This window comes from Procambarus clarkii, chromosome 15 (assembly GCF_040958095.1).
Source record: "Procambarus clarkii isolate CNS0578487 chromosome 15, FALCON_Pclarkii_2.0, whole genome shotgun sequence".
NCBI classification, from domain to species: Eukaryota; Metazoa; Arthropoda; class Malacostraca; order Decapoda; family Cambaridae; genus Procambarus; species Procambarus clarkii.
Window position 1 is genome coordinate 4620573 of NC_091164.1, and position 21962 is coordinate 4642534.

The 21962-nt window shown below is 37.3% G+C and overlaps 1 protein-coding gene across 23 annotated transcripts in view; it reads left to right on the plus strand.

The window, feature by feature from the left end:
• Window positions 1–17480, plus strand: part of LOC138349594 (C-Jun-amino-terminal kinase-interacting protein 4-like) — a 112274-nt gene extending 94794 nt beyond the window's left edge. For 20 of the 23 annotated variants that reach the window (XR_011228565.1, XR_011228563.1, XR_011228562.1 and 17 more), the window contains 3 exons: window positions 1862–2017; window positions 2354–2591; window positions 13683–17480. Coding sequence is in view for 2 of the 23 variants with exons in the window: in XM_069324908.1 (XP_069181009.1) it covers window positions 1862–2017; window positions 13683–13786 (260 nt within the window). In the remaining 21 variants the exon portion in view is untranslated. The remainder of the gene's footprint in view (window positions 1–1861; window positions 2018–2353; window positions 2592–13682) is intronic. The other 3 variants (XM_069324908.1, XM_069324909.1, XR_011228569.1) reach the window with 2 other exon arrangements.
• The last annotated feature ends 4482 nt before the right edge of the window (window positions 17481–21962 follow it).

The following is a 21962-nucleotide window of genomic DNA, read 5'->3' on the forward strand; positions in this document are numbered from 1 at the left end:
TTTGTTTGCTCAGTCTCCGAACTGGTGAGTAGTTGGCCGGCTCTGTGGGGGGTGGGGGGAATTAATGGTTCATCGGTTTAATGATGATTTGCTTGTTACCTTGTTTTTCTTGGAGGGGGGGGGGGGGGGTTCTTGGGCTCTGTTCGGTCTTGGGTTGCAATTTTCTACCAGTTGGGGTCTGTTAGACCTACCTTTCTGGGTGCCTTACCCCAGCCGATGGCAGACATGAATATACTCCCAAAGAGTGGAGTTTTCGTAGGCCATTACTCCCTGTACCCCTCTGAGGGAACCAGGTTCTGGCTTATGGATCCCGGCAGCCAGAACTCCAGGTGACTGAAGCCTCAGACTAATATAGCTAATATAAGTCCAATAGCTCCAGGGAGTCTCCGGGGCTCACCCAGAAGATGGCATTTCATTACATTCAACGCTGGTTTTTTGTCTTATAAACTTTAAACTTTATTATTTAATTTGTAACTGTCACGATGTTTGTGTTCTTCTGTTGAATGTAACTGCTATAGCTGTCCCTTACCCTTCGTTACTAATTATGTACTCTACTGTGCATGTTTTATGAACAAGTTTAATATTTGAATTTATTAGATGTGTCTCTTAGAATTACAATATTGTTTTTCTGCATGATGATTAATTGGTTGCTTTAATTCATCAGACTTTAAAAGTTGAATGGCATGAGATTGAAAATGAATAATACACAGTATAACCTCAAATATCCACACGTTATTGATCATAGTTGTTGAGATGCTACAGATCAACCAGATGTAGAGATTGTGTTTGGTAGGACTTACCCCAAATCAAAGCAAATTTAAAGTGAAATTTGATGTGCAGTGGAGAATTGCTAACAGTAGTTAAAGGCCGGTAAATTATGTAGACTTTTACTGAAAATTGTTTCTGAAAAGGGGAGAAAATGTAAATTACAGTACTGTATGTGGTTTGAAAACTCAATATTACGGAATCATCTTTTGATCTTACAATTTTCTGCCGGTGGTGTTTGTGTGAATCAGCCACCTGTGATGTCAGAATGCCACAGCCTGTGCTACATAGCTGCTATGGGTAATATAGATTCTGATTGATTTCATTGGTAGTGTCATACTATGTGAGGATATTATTACCCAGACAGGCAAACTGTTGGAATACATTGCACAGTATTCTTCCATTATTTTGGGTACACGGAGGCATTTACTTGCTCTCTTTACCTAAAGGAGAGCGTTTCATTTCATTATAAAGAATGAAATCATAAATAGTATATGTTGTGGTTTTTAATTTATCATCAATCGAGACCCACATTAAATTAAAAAAACACTATTTGAACCTAAACAGTCATTATAGTTTTCATTATGGGTTAGGGAGTAGAATAACTTTTGTAGATGTAATAATAATTTTATTTTATAAAATACTTTTTTCGTAAATTTGTGTTTGGTTTGTTGTAATTCGGTTTTTATAGTACTGTTAAAAAACTATATACTTTATTGTTGAATACTTGTGGCTGCACTGTCAAAAGCTAGTTAGTTCAAAATCTTTAAGGAAAGGTACTTTTTATCTTTAATAGTGTTTTGTTATTAAATATGCTTTTATAATCTCGGCTTGAGATCAGTCCTTTGTGTTATGTACTTAAAGCTTAATTTATTCAAATATTTTGTGCAGTTTCTTCTCTGCTATCACATGCTGTGCCCTCACACCCTTGCACTATAAAAAAAAAGCTGTAGACTTGAATTAACAAGTTTTCAAAATTATCTGTTAAGTGTTCTGTACTTTTCCCTCCCTCACGTCCCCTGAAGAAGGAAGCCCTGGCTGCATGAGCTTGTCCTTTGTGCATTTGATCATTAATATTAGCCACACACACACACAGGCTCAGGTGGGTATAATGCCCTTACAGCCGCACCAACTGCGTCTTCGGTACGGGCCATTACGGATACTGAACACGACGAGGACGTTGAGCCCGAACAGAAGCCAAAGAGTATGCTGGTAATATCTGGTGGAGAAGGATACATCGACTTCAGAATTGGTCAGTGTTAGCTCGTGTGCTTATTGTTTTCAAACTTTAAGAATGTGACTTAAGTCCTATTCTGTATAAACCAATTCTTGTTTATGCTACATGGGTATGTATATATAATTAAGTAATAAACCCTGCTTGTAGACTAGTAACTTAATGCTCTTTAGTCGTAAAGAAACTTTTTGAAAGTATGTTAATGTTACATTCCATTTACAGTAATGTTTAGCAATAAAGCTTTTCCTTGTACATTTGCATTTTCCTTGGCTTAAGAGAGTTAACTTGCATTCAGTAATTTGTGACTTGCCTGAGATTATGTGGTGTGCTTGTTTTGATATTTATGCCTCACAGCTGACGAGCGTGAGGAGGATCGAGACACAGCCAGTCACCTACTAGTATGGCATATACCTGTGGAGGACAATCTTTCTCACCTCCATGCCCAACCTAATTCCTCCACTACCACCTCCTCCAACACCTCCACTACCACCATTACCACCACAACCAACCCCATCTCGGCAACCATCAACGGTCATTCGTAGCAGCCTTGCCATCACCACTCGGACAGCTACAGCCTCTCAGCCAGCTACGGGTACGCGCCTCTCTCACCTCAGAGTCACAGCACCACGGTCTCTACTACTCTTCCTAGTTACCAAGGATTTGACCCCCATCTTTCTAAATTGACAGCTACATTCATTTTGTGAAAACTTATTTAGTATAATGACCATTTTTGTCTTTTATCACAGCTTAGGAGCAAGAATATCTTGTCATTGAAGCAGTGTGTGTATAAAATATTCAGATTATTTTTAATTTTTTCGTCGTGTCTTTACAGGTAACATTTGATTACTTTTTTCTTTAGTTTTTAAAACACTTAGCTTAAGTATGAGCACCATCTGCTTACCCCTTTCACCTGTTCTTTAATTTTTGTCTATTCATTTTATTTGAGTATTTTTTTATAGTTAAAATTAATAAATATCCCAATAAACTTTTGGAAAGTCACCGAAGCCAAAGGCTATTTGCACTCTGATTTCTTAAATATTTTAAACAATGATGTTCATCTAGTGTGGGTCAAATCTTGGGTTGCCCTGCATGCAGCTTATCCAAGGTCACGTAGGTCACTGCACTGCATGCTGACCCTTTAGTTCGTGGATCGGAATGGGTCAAATCCTGTTCGTTCGTTCGTTTTCTCTCTCTCTCTTTCTCTCCCTCTCCCTCTCCCTCTCTCTCTCTCTTTCTCTCTCTCTTTCTCTCTCCCTCTCTCTCTCTCTCTTTCACCCTTCCTAATTTCCCATCTTAACAAATTGTAGCACTAATGTAGAACTCCCTAACAAGCGCTTGTATCAATATACATCAGTTAACACTTTTTGTAGAAGATAGATGTTAAAAGATCCCTTTTCTAAATTCAGAAGCTTTTAATACAGATTATTTGCTGAGAAGGAGTGTAAAGAAGTAACCTTTCCACTTTGGATATTCAGTGTAGCTTTTATGATTACCATTTTCTTTTATTAGCATAGAAGGTAAACACTGTGTTACTTAAGAAAATATCGGATCCAACTTTACGCTACAGCTTTATATGTTGTCATATATGTCATGTCTCACTTTATTCTATTAAACTAAGCAATTAAACACATTTTCCGTTTGTTCATTTGAAGCTGTGTCAGTGTTCAGTTTTGTCATGAAATTGTTGAGGAGGGCAAATAGTGTTACATATTTGATACTGTAAATGATTTATATGTTCGTCATACACCCCCTCTGCCTATGAGATTCTGCTGTGACTCGGTCGTGAAGAGGCAAATACCTGTGCTTTCTGTGGTGGCGGTAATCATATAGTCCATCTGGTGAAATTAGTTATGTTCTCCTTCTTGTATAGTAGGATGGATATGTGTTTGTATGGTGATGGGCATTGACTATTTATAAATCGGGTATCAACAATTCTCAAAGCTTTGTTGTGTCAATGTGTTTTGTGTTTTCATGTATATTTATTTTTCATTCACATAAAGATATTTGTATTTTCAAAAGTTCCCATCTGCTTACAAATTTATGTCTGTCACATTATATTAATTTAATCATTTATTAAAAGTCTTGGCCAAGCTTTTTAGAGGCTGTGTGAATGAGGAGCCTTTGACCATCACTGGGTGGGAGCCGCAGCACCCGGCCTTCAACCTCTGCTTGCTTATTTGTCTTGGCTTCCTTTTATATATATTCGCCAGGTCGTGAGTTCAAGTCACTCCATTGCCTCAAAAGGATTTACATACATACATACATACATACATACATACATACATACATACATAGAAGACAGGAAGACAGAATACTTAGTAGAGACATGATCACCACCTACAAAATATAATCTCAGGGGAATTGACAGGGTGGACAAAGACAAATTATTTACCACGGGTTGAACACAAACAAGAGAACACTGGTGGAAACTGAGTATCCAAATGAGCCCAAGAGACATTAGAAAGATTTTTTCAGTGTCCAGGCCCCACGTGTGTGTGTGTGTGTGTGTGTGTGAGAGAGAAAAAATATCCCGTTGATTGGAACTACTAAGCTTCAAAGTTGCACAAATATCGAGCAAGCTTTTCATTAGATTCTTGAGCATGGTTTGAAATCTATTCTTTTTTCAGGCTAATTTTGTGCAATAGAAATGAATGCAGTGAATGCATGGCTGAAGATTCAGTGCCTTCATATACAGTATGTGTATTGTAAAACACACATTGGGGAATTGTATATAAATTACCTTCATAGCACCTCTCAATTTTGCGCTTGACCTCAGTGTTTTGCTGCTAGATTAGTAATACTATTGGTTGATTATCATAGTAAGATGAAGACAACTTTTACCCTACAATTGCATCCCAAGTTTGTAATTTTTTTGTATTATGTATATAGTGTACATTGTTTCTGTAAAATGTCCAATTACTTATTTCGGTTTAGGTATAGTAACTTCCTTGATACATTCAATTTTGTATTTTGTACCCATATTACAAACCAGTTGACCTCGGTTATTCATTGAAAACTACTATGAAAAACGGGAGACATCTCCCGTCACGCAGGGTGCAGTTGCGCCTCCACAGATCTCCAGTATCAGCTCTTGATACTGGTAATGGCTCAAAAGGGCCACCACTTACGGGCTATTCATGCCGGTGCCACCTCTTGGGTGACTTAATCTTTATCAATCAATCTACTATGAAAAATTGTAACATGGCTTGTTCTTTACCTCCAGAATATGTTTTTTAAAGATTGTAATACATTTTATTTCTTCTATATTTGCATTTGTCCTTATATCTGTGCATTTTAATTTTCAGTTCTCTTGCTAATGATTTGCTATGGTAACCTTGAATCTCTCCATACATATTTATTTCATTATGTAAGTAAGTTATTCCTGCTTCTTGTACAGTGTGAGGACTCCTAGGCCAGAATGTGGGATGCTTCCACTAAACAATTGCCCTACAGAATGCTTGACAATTATTCAGCATGCATTATTTGCATGTAAGTGCATAGGTCATATGCATTTAGGCACATAAAACTAGGGCTCATTAGATCCATAAACAGAATAAAATGTCAAGATTGGTGAGCCCTTCCAGGGATTGGAAGCCTGTACCACTGAGTTTGATACAGACACCGTGTACTCACTTATTTGTGTTTTCGGGGGTTGAGCTCTGGCTCTTTGGTCACTAGTGAGTGCTTCACTCATTGGTGACAAAAAAATGTTGATTGGTGATTTAAATGTTACACCCCTCATTACACACTCTTGGGTCACTATGTAAAACTATGACTATTGGTTTGAAAGGCCTGCAAGTAAAAATTCATCATTATTCCGCATCCCACTTACCCCGCAGAAACATCATTCCGGGGGGAACAAAAAGCATGCATTCATTTACAATATCATATTTGCACCATAAAGCTTCATGGGTATACAAGTGCATATAAACCAGTACAGTTGCATCTCGCCGCAGCCGACCATAAACAGGTCTGAGTGAAGTAGTTTGTGAGGGAAGGAATGACAGATATTTTTCTTTCATAGCAATTCACATGTAGCAGTCTACATCTAGTCTATGAAAGAGCCAAAAAACTGGTGTGCTTATTTTGTTAGTGTTGTGGCATTAGTTTCTCATGCTGCTGTGTGTGAAAGATATGAAAAGTTGTGCGTCATACTGAATGTCATCAAGTAAATTTTTCTTTTTGTTTTTCCTCCACCCTTTCCAGGCAAGTGCCTTCCCTCAACACAAAAGTGAGAAATAAGGTAATGGTGACAATGCCTCAGATGATTGAAGCACTATCTCATAAATGTTTTCAGGATATACAAACTGGCTGGGTTTGACGGCCAGGGTGCCAACACTCTTGAGTAAGCTCTCTTTTGTTCTTTTTAATTACACATGTTTCACATTTCAGGTTCCCATATAGAGTATTGTGATAACTAGTTGTGTAATTACCTAAGTAGTTACAGGATGAGAGCTATGCTTATGGTGTCCCAATGAACAAATCCTCGTCACGGCCCTTGTGGATTTGTTCATTTGATGCATCACGTTAGTGTGATCTCTGTGTGTAATGTGTTATGGTGTCCCGTTTTCCCAGTACTCTGTCACATGATGATTTGAAACCACTGAAGGTTTTAACATCAACCACCTTCTCGCTTAACTTATTCTAAACATACACAACTTGTATATTTTTTTGGCGCCTTTGTTTCTTTAGCTTACGTCTGTGACCTCTTGCTCTTGAAGTTGCAGGTTTCAGAAATTTCTCATTGTCTGCCTTGGGGATTCCTGTTACTAGTTTGTATATAGTGTGCATATTGTCTCTCTTTTTTCCTCCTGTCTTCTAGCTTTAGTATGTTTAATGTCACCAGCTTCTCATAACTCATGTTTTTTAACTCTAGTTCTGGGTGCCATTTAGAAGCATGTCTTTGCACCCACTCTAATTTGTGCTTTTTGAGATACGAGTACCACACCAATGCTGCATATGCCAATTTAGGTCTCTCATAGTGTGAACAGTTTCTTTAATATTTCTTCATTCCATGTACAGTATTTAAAAGCAGTTCTGAAATTAGCTAGTGTAGTGCAGGCTCCTCTCGCAGTGTCCTTTATGTAGTCCTCTTTTGACAGCTTACTCTCCACAGCCATTCCTAGATCTCTTTTTGTTCCAGAGGCTTCAATATTTTTTCATATAATTTGTAGGCCTGTTCTTCCCTATTCTGCATTCCATTACATTTATTTTTTTTTAATTCCATCTGCTGTGTGTTGCTCCACTCACTCATATTATCTACCTCCTTTTGGAGGGCGATACAGTCATTCCGCTGTCAAAAGCTTTTTTTTAAGTCCAGGTATATGCAATCAGCTCTACTTTCCTTTCTTGCAAAAATATATGTGGCTCTATCACGAAAAAACTAAGTTGATTTGTTGCACAAAACCTGTCTATTTGAAATCCAAACTGTCTGTTATGTCAGTTTGGATTTGTAATTTCTTTGTACAGTAATTTGTAATTTCTTTTACATTTAAATTTTCTCACTAATACAGTTACACCTCTACATTGTCTTTCTGGAGGAGCCATATGATGACGTCCTGTAGCTAGCCACACTGAGATAACTCCACAGATTTGAGTCACATCAGCCCTAGATGTCCTTAATAGCCTACTAGAGACAAGAACCAGAACCTGGCCCCCTTACAGAGGCACAGGGAACAGTGTATGCGTAAGATCATTTTCACTGAAGAAACACAAAAAAGGAAAAAAGCAAAACTGACAACTGCAAGGTTTGCAGAGAAAAAGAAGCAAAGAATCAAATGACTTTACAAACAATCCACTTAGTAGTTAGGTAGATACCCTCCCCCCTTCCCCTAAGTTATAGCTGGTCAATACCAGATAGCAGCACCGTCAGGAGCTGCTGACTTGCACTATGAACAGTCTTCGATCCTTTACCTGATGCCCAGCAATTTGGATTGCTCCTCGAGTTGCCAGCCTTTCAGGTCCTAAGTATATTCTAGGTAAGTATTAGCCATCCTTTTGACTCTATCCTGTGGGGACCCATTTGCTTGTTTGTCATTTTAATATGTAGTATCTGTTTCACGTATGTGCATTTACAAGCTGCACTACCTGTGTGGACATTGGAAACCGTTTGCCTTGACAGGAATGTCTCGAGGGTAGTCCTTATCTAGGGGTTCATTTGGCTTTATCCCTGCCCTGACTGGGCAACTTCATTGGTAGGTTTGGGAGCTCATCCCATAGAGGCTGGCCTACTGTGTAGGGTGCTTCACCTAGAGTTATGCAAAGTTCCTTGACTCCTCTGCAAGGATCTGAGGTTAGGGGCATTTGTGGGTTTATTGATTATGGGGTGCACTAGGGTTCATGTGCTTATTAAGAGGGCAAACTGCTGACACCCTTCATAGCCATGTTTATCCTCAAAGCTGCAGTTGGTGTCAGCTCTTCTGACTAGCATCTCCAGTACATGAGTGTCCTGCTTGATCCTTTTCTTTAGGCCCCTGGAAAGCATGTGGGTCTGTGTGGTTGCTGATTATTGAGTGACCCTCTGAGCTTGCACTCACTGCTTGCGAGTTTGAAGAATATCCATCAGTTTTGCTACAAACTGATGGTTATTTGTACTTCTCCCTCTGCTGCCCGTTGGGTGGGTATTACCTTCTATCCCGAGGGGCATGACATTTGGGTTTGCAAGCCTCTGTTTTAGCTAAAGTCTCCATCTTTTGGCTTGTTTATTTTGTAGCGATGAGGCTTCTCAGTCTGTGACGGCTTTGGGTTCATGTGCCCATTTTTGTGTTTGCAACTTGGTGCTCAAATGGATGCCCCAGAGTAAGCCCTCTTTGTTTTGAGTTTTGTAATTAAAGCAGGTGGCGTTTCTTCTGGTGCTGTGTTCACCGCTCTTTAACTTTACACTGTTCATCTGGCCTCCCTTTGCTCCAGGCTCCAGGACATTTGACAGTTTTGGAGTCTGGGCTGCATTTATTTGTAGGTCTAACTCTTCTCTCGGGCTGAGACAGATACTCGAGCTGGCCAAATCACACACACACACGTTCAAGCAAGCAGTTAGCTAGTTTGACCTTGCACCAAACATATAAACAAAACCTTAAATAATTGCATAGTCCGACTTTGATGTGGACCTGTATGACATTCACTCATATTATAGTGACATACAAAATACTTTGTCACTTATTACAAAAATATACATTTAAACTTAAACATTAGTGACATATTATATTTCTTAATGACAATAATTATAGGATTTATTTATTAAGTTAGGACATAGTGTATATTAATAATATGCTGTATACACTGGGTCCTAACAGTGACTCTTGCAATTGTCTATTTTGCCTCTCTTTCTGTGTATGTGTCTTTGGTGAGGTGTGTTCTGAAGAACCCCCTGCTCCCTGTGCCTCGGTGAGAAGGCCAGGGTCTGGCTCTGGTCTCTGGTAGGCTATTGAGGACATCTAGGGCTGATGTGACTCGTGTGCCCAATACCATGCTACCAGAATGATGCATTTTACTACAGTTGATGTTGGGTTTTCATTATTAGTCACGCTTCCACCTCTACTGCTGATCTTTGTATAGTTATGTTAGTTGGGACTCCATTTAGGTACTCCACTCCATCACTTAGATAATGAAAATACCTGGAGCACCAGCACTGTGTGTCTCTATGTGTCCATGTCTGTGTAAGTTCCTCATGTGAGGCACCATAGGAAGTAAACTCTTGAAAATTTACCACAAATAGAGCATTGAGTTCAATGAAATGCCCCATTTTGGAGGCTCCCCACCCCCATCCTTCCTCCTCTTCCTCAGTGACTTACCTTTTGTTGCCCTGTTACCCTGCGTAACCATGTTTTTTTGGGGGGTGTTAGTTCAGTCTTGTTTGTTATGGTGGCCTTGCTGTACCCCCTAGTTGGCTAGCACTGCCATCTGGTGGTGAGTGTGTAGAGCATCGAAATGGTATTTGGGGCTTTTTTTTTTTAGGTAAGTGTTTGTACTAGACATTTCTCAGGGTTTTTTATGTTTTTCTCATCCATTCCTGGCCTTTTTTGTTGGTATTTCTTTTGTGTGTAAAAAAGTTTTATGACTTTCTCATATTTTTGAATGGGGCAGAATTCTGGAACCTACTTGGGAAGGTCATGAAATAATCACAAATTCCTGGTATCCTGATTTTGACCCTATGGTACCAGCGCCCCCAAAATTATTTTTTATGTATTTTATTTGCCGTAAGAAGAACCTGGAAAATTTTTTGATAAATGGCCATAAAAGGACTATTATTCAGGAATACTAATTATTTGCAAATCCAAATTGGGCTTGTGAGTTTCACTGTATATAGAGTTTCTGATCATACTTTGCTGCTTTGTGTTGGAATGCCCATGTTACTTGCATCCCTCTCCCTCCATCAGATTTTAATAATTTTCCTAAGTTGGCACAACTTTAGAAAAAGAAGTTGGTCATGGGAAAATCATTGAGCATAAACAAAATAAAATTCCTTGCTTTTAATTTTACGTTTGACTTACTTTCGTTCACAAGGAGTCATGCTCTGCTTTTGAAAAAATAACAATCAGAGGTTGATTCTGATTCGGCATCATGTGTGAAAATGATGCTGAAGGAGAAATTGCATTTGTCATTAATATCTATTGCATTATTTATGCGATAGATATGCATCGTGTAACAGTTTGAACTTTTGATTTCGATCAGTAAACTGGAAAAATGTATAAATGCTATATTTAATTTATGCTTAGAATAAGTTTTGGAGCTGCCACTGTATTATGAAGAACAAGACTTAAAATTTGAGCAATCTACAGTAGCCAGTGACACTGAAGATGACCCACCAATCTCTGCCCCTTATGTATCACCACCACCTACTGCCTCTTCCTTTACCAATTAACCCTCTTCACTCTCCAAAAAAACATATTCAGACACTCAAGAGAGCTCCATCATTCAAGGTAAATAAAGAACACATTTTTGGGTATATTCCCAAAATAATTTGTGTTATGCAGACGACGAGTCACAATCACGTGGCTAAAGATACGGTATCCAAATCACTCGCCAGAAAATGAAGAAACAATTTGATAATGGTCCAGGACACCCCAAAACGTTGTCATTTCTTCATTTTCTGTTGTGTGGTTTGGATATGATTTGTGTTATGTTGATACGTATTTGGTGGTCCTGGATTGCATCCCCTCATTTACAGCTTTGTTCCTGTGAAAAAAATGTTTCCGAGTTATAAACACCTTTTTTTGAAGCACATTTTATTTGTAAAATGAGCACACTGTATAACTTACTTTTTGTCATCACAGTAGAGTTTAGTGCTGGGTACAAGTCGCATTGGTACAGTATCACCTGCAATGAACTGGCTGATGAAACAATGAAACAACAAAATCTACCATTTGAATTGGTCCCTCTACTCTTTAAGCCTATTCTTTTCATTGATTACTGCCCATCTTCACCCCCCCCCCCCCATGTTTAATTTGCTTCTATTGGTTGAGTTGTTCTCTGCCGAGCTCTGGGGGAGCTTGGATGTTTTGATTTCAGTCCTGGATGCTGCAACAGTGTTACCTGCAGTGTGGGCCTTAGAAGCTATGCCTGAGTTACTCACTTCCCTCCTCTGGGAAGGAGGGAAGTATATATTATATATATATTATATATATAATATATATATATATATATATATATATATATATATATATATATATATATATATATATATTTATATTTATATTTATATTTATATATATATGTCGTACCTAGTAGCCAGAACGCACTTCTCAGCCTACTATGCAAGGCCCGATTTGCCTAATAAGCCAAGTTTTCATGAATTAATTGTATTTCGACTACCTAACCTACCTAACCTAACCTAACATTTTCGGCTACCTAACCTAACCTAACCTATAAAGATAGGTTAGGTTAGGTTAGGTAGGGTTGGTTAGGTTCGGTCATATATCTACGTTAATTTTAACTCCAATAAAAAAAAATTGACCTCATACATAATGAAATGGGTAGCTTTATCATTTCATAAGAAAAAAATTAGAGAAAATATATTAATTCAGGAAAACTTGGCTTATTAGGCAAATCGGGCCTTGCATAGTAGGCCGAGAAGTGAGTTCTGGCTACTAGGTACGACATATATATATATATATATATATATATAACTGAAAACTCACACCCCAGAAGTGACTCGAACCCATACTCCCAGAAGCAACGCATCTGGTATGTACAAGACGCCTTAATCCACTTGACCATCACGACCGGACAAAATGAGGTGATAGCCGAGGCTATCACCAAGATAACTATCCGAGTGCCGGCGGTGGGGTGGTTCATATAGCCTCGGCTATCACCTCATTTTGTCCGGTCGTGATGGTCAAGTGGATTAAGGCGTCTTGTACATACCAGATGCGTTGCTTCTGGGAGTATGGGTTCGAGTCACTTCTGGGGTGTGAGTTTTCAGTTGCATATGTCCTGGGGACCATTCAGGCTTGTTCGCATTTGTGTTCCTCACGTGTTGCCCCAAAGAATGAGGTGATTTGGTAAAATGCTATGCCCAAGATAACTATCCGAGTGCCGGCGGTGGGGTGGTTCAAATAGCCTCGGCTATCACCTCATTTTGTCCGGTCGTGATGGTCAAGTGGATTAAGGCGTCTTGTACATACCAGATGCGTTGCTTCTGGGAGTATGGGTTCGAGTCACTTCTGGGGTGTGAGTTTTCAGTTGCATATGTCCTGGGGACCATTCAGGCTTGTTCGCATTTGTGTTCCTCACGTGTTGCCCCAAAGAATGAGGTGATTTGGTAAAATGCTATGCCCAAGATAACTATCCGAGTGCCGGCGGTGGGGTGGTTCAAATAGCCTCGGCTATCACCTCATTTTGTCCGGTCGTGATGGTCAAGTGGATTAAGGCGTCTTGTACATACCAGATGCGTTGCTTCTGGGAGTATGGGTTCGAGTCACTTCTGGGGTGTGAGTTTTCAGTTGCATATGTCCTGGGGACCATTCAGGCTTGTTCGCATTTGTGTTCCTCACGTGTTGCCCCAAAGAATGAGGTGATTTGGTAAAATGCTATGCCCAAGATAACTATCCGAGTGCCGGCGGTGGGGTGGTTCAAATAGCCTCGGCTATCACCTCATTTTGTCCGGTCGTGATGGTCAAGTGGATTAAGGCGTCTTGTACATACCAGATGCGTTGCTTCTGGGAGTATGGGTTCGAGTCACTTCTGGGGTGTGAGTTTTCAGTTGCATATGTCCTGGGGACCATTCAGGCTTGTTCGCATATATATATATATATATATATATATATATATATATATATATATATATATATATATATATATATATATATATATATATATATATATTATATATATATATATATATATTATCTATATATATTATATATCTATATATATAAAGAAAGAGAAGTATTGTATTTTACTGTAGTACAGGGTAGCAAACCCATTAGGTATTCAATATTGTATTTTTTAAATGTACAGTATTATTAGTTTTCACTTTGAGATTTATTGATTCAAGTTATTGTACTGTACAGTGAATGTGTGTGTTAAACAAATGAATAACTGAGGTCTGGCTTTGTCTACAACAGGTAAAGAAGGATTCTTTGACCAGATGTACGTACAAACTTAATTTAATGTAGCTTTAATTAAATTTTACTGTTTTAATAATTTATTGTTGCTAAATTAAATAATTTCATTTAAATTTCAGGTGAGGGGGAGGAGGATGGAGCCCCTGAGCCGTCTGCAGAGTCACTGAGTCGCGGTGATCGCTCTCACCTCATCGTCTGGTCTGTGGCGCGGCCTCCTCTCTGAGGACGAGTCGTGCCTTGGAGGAGTGGACGTCATCACATTAAGGGATTCCTCATTTCTCAGAGCAAATGTTCTTTCTTGCTGCTTAGTATTAGTATGGGCTAATATCCAGTGAGAACATTTTTTAGAATTCTAGCCTCAGAGCAGTGAAAAAGATATTGTGCTTTTGGGATCTCTCATATGATCAGACAAGTCACCACATCACCATTTTCTCAGGTTTTGGCAGATGCTGAACAACCAGCTGTATAATGTGCACTAACTAAATATGGAAACAAAATCTAAATCTGAAATAATATATGTATATGTATATATAAAATATACTGTATATATATGAATATATTATGTACTGTATATTATGTATATTATATAATATATTCAAATTAAAATTGTGTATACTGTAATATGATATATATTACAGTATACACATAATTTTAATATATATATATATATATATATATATATATATATATATATATATATATATATATATATATATATTACTGGTATATCTTATAAATATGTTATACTGTATATATAAATATTATATAAGTCATAAAAAAATAAGGCTGAATTTTATGACAGGCTCCTTTCTGAGCAGCAGACTCGGTTGCTCGGTGAGACAAGATGCATCAGAGTACGGTGTACAAGATCATGAACAGTCTGGCAGGCTGACACAATGTTAACGGGCCTCACCATTTGTGGCTGTCTGATAGAATCAGAAGGATCTTACCTTACGGAGCAGCTGAGCAGGTTATTTCAGAGAATACCAGTACTAAGAATAGCAGATTTGTGATATACATGATTAACAATAGGAACAGTCAGCAGTGAGACAACTGTGCACATTATAGCTGGTATAACTTCATCCATCTGGCAACCTGCACTTCATCATTATTTACGTGATCACTGCACAAGAAGAGACCCAGCGTGGAGCTGTAAGTGTCATGTGTCAAGGCAGCAAACTGTCTAGCTATTATTTTGCTATTAGTCATTTGTTTGATAAATCCTGCAGAAAAATGCAAGCTTAACCCATACATCCTCATTTAATTTTGACTGCATTAAATTTGTTATTTAATATAAATGGGGATACTTCTTATAAACACAATAGGTCTAGTCTTTCAGTCTGCTTCAGGACAAGGGAGCACAGAGGTATGTTACGTTCGTGGAACTGAACAATTATATCGAATATAAAATTTGAGGTTTCATTTATAAGGAGGAAACTGTTATAACTTTCAGGTGTTTGTGTTAAAAATAAATTTAATTGAAATGTGTTGTGGACAGCTGCTAATAAAGAGGGATGAAAAGTTAAAATTGCTTATCTTATATAGCTTGCTTCATATTCAACTTAAAACTTTTGAAATAATTAAAAGAAATTCTTCAACTACTTCATAAAATGTAATACTACATGTCAACACTGAAGATTCAGTTAAGCTAAAGCATGAAACTCAAATATCGTGTTTTTTATTTTAATGTAAATTTTATCATAGATCTTGCATCTAAAAATTTAGATTTCTCATCAAATTTATGATTTCAACAAAACAAATCCACTTCTAATTTTAACCGGTCGGCAGCAATCTTCTCACGAATTATGCTGACACTAAAGAGCCGCATTGTTTTTGTTTGTATTTTAGTCAAACAAGTTATATACTTAAAGGTGATTTTGGTAACAGTCAAGTGGTTTTAAACAGTTTAATGGAAGTGATATCTTAAGATAAAAAATGCAATAATAAATTGCGATAGTCAATGTATAAAACGAATTGATAATGTTGCAACGCCGGTACTGTATAGTAATTTCCATTGTTGAGGACAGGGAGCTTGTACTTCGGTTTATGGAGGCTCCCTTAGGCCAAAAACTGACCCTTCCCAGGATGCAACCCATAACAGCTGCCTCATTCCCAGGTACTGTACCCATTTTACTGCTAGGTGAACAGGAGCATCAGGTGAAAGGAGACTTGCCAACCACTTCTGTCCTGCCTGGGAATTGATGCTGGTTGCCGCGGTTGCGAGTCGATAACGTGTTTCCCATTGCAGCTTTTGGATAACAGTTAGGTTTTACTTTTGTGTTTTACTGGCCATCCAGACAATGGTAATATTATTTCTATATTACACATCAGAGAACAATTGTCATATACAGTAGTCATAAGAAGTTTTTTTTTTTCAAAATATCTAATGATAGTGATCGTTTGAATGATACAAAGAAACGCTTAGATTATTCAGTCCTAAAAAAATGTAAAACATTGTAGGGTGCTGTATGATGCGTGTTATTGAAAATGAGAAGAATAATTTTTTTTTAATTTTTCACATCTTGGCAAGAAGCATAAATACCCAGCATAATTAACCCTCTGTTTTAAACCTTGAGTTTTCTTTTATTTGAGAAAAATTTGTTTTACCTAAAATTAGTTAATTGTGTATGAACTTGCAGCTTCATCCTGAAGTATGAAGCAGGCTATAGAAAGTACTTACAAATAACCCTGTGCTTGGCTCCACTAAGACTTCCTCCCTCTGTGTGATGCAAATGGTTGACAACACCAGACATTTTGATGCTACTGTAGATAATGTCACGCCTTTTCTGTGATGGACGTACAAGAGAATGGTACTTCACCTGAGGCTTGCATGAGGTTTATAAATGAAAAGGGGATCAGGGAATTTGATTACCGTACCTATTATTAAGATTGAAGGGCAGCTGCATATTGCCCAAGTGTTATGAAGAGTTCAAAATTGTAAAGATGAAGGTAGCCTTCTCTGGACAAAGGACAACCTCATCCAAGTTTTATGTCAAGGTAAACTTTGTATACATTTTTTAGCATGGGCACTAAGGGAAGTATATTTCTCTTGCATTTTACATTAGTGTCAAGCTGCTTTTGGGGTTGTCGCAAACATTGGACGTCACAGCTTTAACTCCCAGATGCTGAAGCTGTGCAATCTTAGGCTTCATATTTTTAGTAAACTCATTTCCTTAATGTTTATTTATAAACTAAAATGGCTCTTGAAGGAGCAAGTTCAAGATAGTGTTCTTCAGAAGAAGCTGTTGTGTGATATTTGAGAGCCATTTTAGAAGTTTTTTCATGATTCCCTTTTCCCATTCATAATTTATCAAACTGGAGTCTCTCCAAATATGATATTTTTGTCATATTGAAATAAGACTTTCAGTTGAATGTTCCTCTACCTTGTCAAGTAATTTGTTATACATATTTTTTATATTAAACTACTCAAAGAATCTTCTACCATCAAAAAAAAATACTATAAATAAATATATATATATATCAGTACCAAAGCTTTATTGTTTTAATAATTTTGTTATGTATAGGACTGTAAAAAATTACTGGTGGAGAGAGTTTAGAGTTCCATATTGGAACTTTTGACTGTTTTATAAGAACTTACTTTGTGTTCACAACAGAAATTTCTGAAGATATCCCAATATCTTTCTTTGGCAAATGAAACACCTAGGCACAAGTCATATACAAAATTGTTTGCTAAGCAGACAAGACATTGTAGTTGCAATATAACATTTTTACAGTTTTATCTGGAGCTCTTTGTATACCAGGCCACCGTTTATAGCTTGTATACTGAGAGAGACTGTTGTATAGTATCTTGTATGGTTGTAATTTATTTGATGTATGTATTATTGATATATAGTATCACTGATTCATGTCAACCTGTCTCGTGAATACAGCTTGATCCGCAGTAAACTACAATAACCTTTGTTATTTTATTCCTCAATCCTTTGTAGAGAAACATATCATTTAAAGTCGCACATTCTTCCTCCCAGGGGTATGCCATGCTCTTGTTTCATGTATGGGCCAATAGGCCTTCTGTAGTTACCTTCATTATTATGTTCTATCAGTAACATAAATCTTTAAGAAAGGAGAAAAACAATATGCATTACACCAGATACTTCTATGACAACCATCCACTAAAAGATATTAAGAAAATAATGACACAGGCCAGTAAAACTTTTGGAGAAAACATAATTTGAAAATGAAATGCCGATTCAGGGACAATTTGTTTTAAGAAAAATAATAAAATTCCACAAGTGATCAAAGTTGAACAGGAAAGAGGAGGGGTGAGCCAGGACTTACTCAACTTGGAAAGCCTTTGAATACCATTCACTGCCAAAGGGTAAAATACTGTTACAATTAGAGCCATAAATAAAATAATCAAGATGGGGTGAACTGTGGGTTTCCAATCCTGAACAAAATATTTATTCTTTATTTGAACTAGTTTCTGAAGTAATGTTCCTACTCTTGAAAAGTTTTGAGAATTCCTTCATTATCCAATCTATGTCTTTGGTAATTCATAAACTATGAAGGATAACAAATGTCCACTAATTGGAGGAGAAATTAAATAATAGTCATATTCAGTATATGAATATATCTCCTGTTTAGGTAGTATTTATAGTAACTATGAGGACCATTGTACATATGTTGACGTAAAGGGTAATTAGAAAAGTAGAAATCGCTACTGCATAATATGGACAAGCACGAAAAGTTTTTGTACTCGTTTTGCAAAGAAAACTTAACTTAACCTAATCTTCATATACCTAATACACACTATCTGATGCCTAATATAGTACACATGAGTAATATGGGTAACATTGAATGAAAAAATAAATAGAAATCATGATTAGTAGGAATTAAAAATGTCAAATATGAAAACAAATTTATTTAACTAAATTTAGATTTTCTAAAAAGGTAGTATTCATACCCTTTCTCTAGAAAGGGTATGAGTATACTGTAGTTCTAAATATATCGTCGAAAAATAAGGCAAAACTGGATAAGTTTATTCAGAAAAGACCTTTATAAGTACTGTACTGAATTGGTTTGGGAATGTTTGTGGATTTATGGAGCAAATTACAGCTAGCATATTAGAAAGCATAGGTTAAGACATGTATATGAGAGAGTGTTAGGGAGCTCCCATGCATAGGCCAATAGGCCTTATGCAGTTCCTTCTCTTATGTTATAGGTATAACCATTGCAAGTGGTCAATATTTATTCTCAAGTCCTAGTAAAGACTCGTACTGAACCAGTTGTTATCATTATAGCCACCCAAGTCTGCATTTTTCAAGAAACTTGTATGCAGTTTTATAATTAATGTATTGTATTCTATTTGTAGTACCTTGTACATTACTACCTTTTGTACAGTTGGAATAAAAGACCTATTGGTTATACAGGTGGTCCTGCACTACAAACCCCTTGTGTTGTCTGAGCACACACATTCCTTCCCACCTTGGTCAGCAATCTTGTCTCTTGGCACTCAACAAGCTCACAAAGTCGGCCTGTCTACTGTTTCCTCTGTTTCTCAAAATCCATTGCCCTTTTCAAATAAATTATTTACATCGCCTTCTAATTGTGTATTTTGTAGTTCTTTTATACTGTAAGTATGCATCTTCCCAGTCTTTGTCTTCTCTATTTGAGAAGACAAATTATTCTGTATTGTTTGAGGTTTTTTATAAATTATTGAAAAACCTCTAAGGGCTTCACCCTAGAACCATATTTAACATTCTCAGACGCAACCTCATCTCTCTGTACTTCCTTACACCTTGGTCTGTATTGTCACTCACACTGATGTGTTCTATCATGTTACTTGTTGTTGGCATTATACCAGCTCTAGTTTAAACAAAATCCTGTCTGTCCAGTCCATATTGTTCATTAATCTCCGTGTCGTACTAATGATCCTCGTATGATCACCTCAGCCTGTTGACCTTCACCCTTCACCACCTCTTAAGCTGCTGGGTCAGCAGTGTTACCTCGGGCTGATGCTCTTTATTGCTGACTTGGATGGAAATGTCCAATGCTTTATATTTCAAAATGTGTCATATTACAGACTCGAGCTGTGTGGTTGAACACAGTTGATGTCCATCCAAAGGATGTCCGGGACCAAAGAGCCAAAGCTCAACCCCCGCAAGCACAAATAGGTGAGTACTTGTATTGGTAAGAGTTCTTACTAGGAGAAAGGTAATACGAGGCACATGGTATTATAAATGACCTGTTAAACTGGAGCGGGACATTTTATCGCACAAGAAACCTAGGGTCAGCATAGATAAAGTCAGAATGGGGAACAATTACCCCTGGAGTGCTCTAGTACTCTGTCCTTGTATATTTATATTGTGATAAATATAATAAATGACTTAAATGATAATAAATAATAATAAAAATGAAAATAAATGATAAATGACTTAAAATACAGGAGTAAACAGTAATAATATATTGGCCAAAAACACTAAAACAGGCATTAAGACCAATATGTAGAACATCTCAAGAAGGAGACCTAAAAAAAGACCAAAAAAATTAACGGAAAATTGGTAGTTGCAATTCATTGTTGACAAATGTTGGGTTCTGACTCTAGGAAAAGAAAACAGGCACCTCATATCGGCTATATAACATGAAAGGGATCTGAGAATCCTCGCGATTAATTTGGATCTAAAAATAAGAAGACAATGCATAAATGCTCGAAATAATATCTCTGGAAGCCTTAGTAATACAAACTCTCATGTTATCTTTCATCTTTATCTTTGGTGTGTAGATAATACTAAATAATAATAATAATAAGTAATGGCAATGTCTTCTCGCAGACGTAATAACATAGGATACAAACCCACATATGTATTTGTGAATTTTACAAAATTCACGTATTTATGTAGTTATGAATTTTTACAAAATTTTATGCAGCAGATTTTGTGAGTGGAGGAGTGTGTAGTGAGTAGCTCCAGGCACTCGTATACCCCCTTCAACTCTAGCTAAGTCAGCTATTTAAAGCAAAATTCCCACAACATGCAAGATACTGAGGGGAATAGATAGACAAGGACAGTCTCTTTAATTTGGAGACAATAGATACAAGAGAACACAGACAGAAAAATAATGAGTTGAATAAACATAAGGACATAATTGTAATAATTCAGTTTGTCGGGGACAGGAAGCCTATGTATATACGATATAGTTCATAGGCTTGTATCGAGGTCTTCCCTCAAGCTCGAACTATTGACCCTTCCCAGAGGGTTTAGGATGCAATCCCACAACAGTTACCTAACTCCCAACGACCAGTTACCTATTTATTACTAGGTGAACAGATATATTAGGTTCCATTCACCCGGGCTCTAAGGGACTCGAACCATCAACCCAACGAAGCTCTATCGACCGAGCTATATTCAGTAGTCTTAATAAGGAAATAGTCTTAGTCTATTAAGACTAACTCCCTCTAATAGTCTTAGAGGGATTAATTATTTACCTAATCTAATTCACATAATCCCTCTAATAGTCTTAGAGGGATTAGGTGAAAGGAAACATGCCCAACTTTTTCTGTCCCTCCCGAGAATCAAACCCGGGATCCCAGATTGTGAGTCGAGAATAAAGCCAACTGTACCATGTTCGAGTGGTCATATATTAAGTGGAATACACTGAACAAAAATAAGAAGTCGTGGTAGCCACCTCCATCCACAAATTCTAAGCCAGACACGACAAAAGTAATCATAAACAAAAACGCAACGCAAGAAGGCGCTAATGGGCGGCACCTTAAGAGAGCGACGCGTTCTCTCGAATGGTGTATCCATTATTGATGTATAAATGCCCCCAACGGCTAAAATATGATGTATTATAAATCACAGCGGCTCTCTAAATTAACGGACTGCCACGTTTTCTATTCCTGGGCTCATCGGTTAGGTTAGATTTGGCTCGGGCAATTTAGTAGGACATTTTTGTGACGTGGCAATTTGAGAGGCCAGGCTGGGTGTGTAGGCCCAGTTACATCAACGCCCTATATAGCGCTATCAAAGTTCATCATTCAAGATTAAATTTCTAAATTATTGAAATTATTACCATTACAGCAAACGAATTCTGAAAGTGTATATAATAATTCTGAATAGTGTATATATAACAATTATGAAGTGTATATATATATATATATATATAATAATTCTGAAAGTGTATATACAATAATTCTGAATAGTGTATATATAATAATTCTGAATAGGGTATATATAATAATTCTAAATTATGTATATATAATAAGTATTATCGCGCACACTGAAAATTGTTGTGAGGCGTTGTTCATGTTTCTCACTAATGATCGTCGCTGAGGCAGAGTACTACAGAGTGCAGAGGAATAAAGGCAGTTGTCTGTGGAGGTACGAAGCATTATGGGAACACGTGGAAGTTGGAGAAAATCTGGAACACTTTATGCGGGAAAC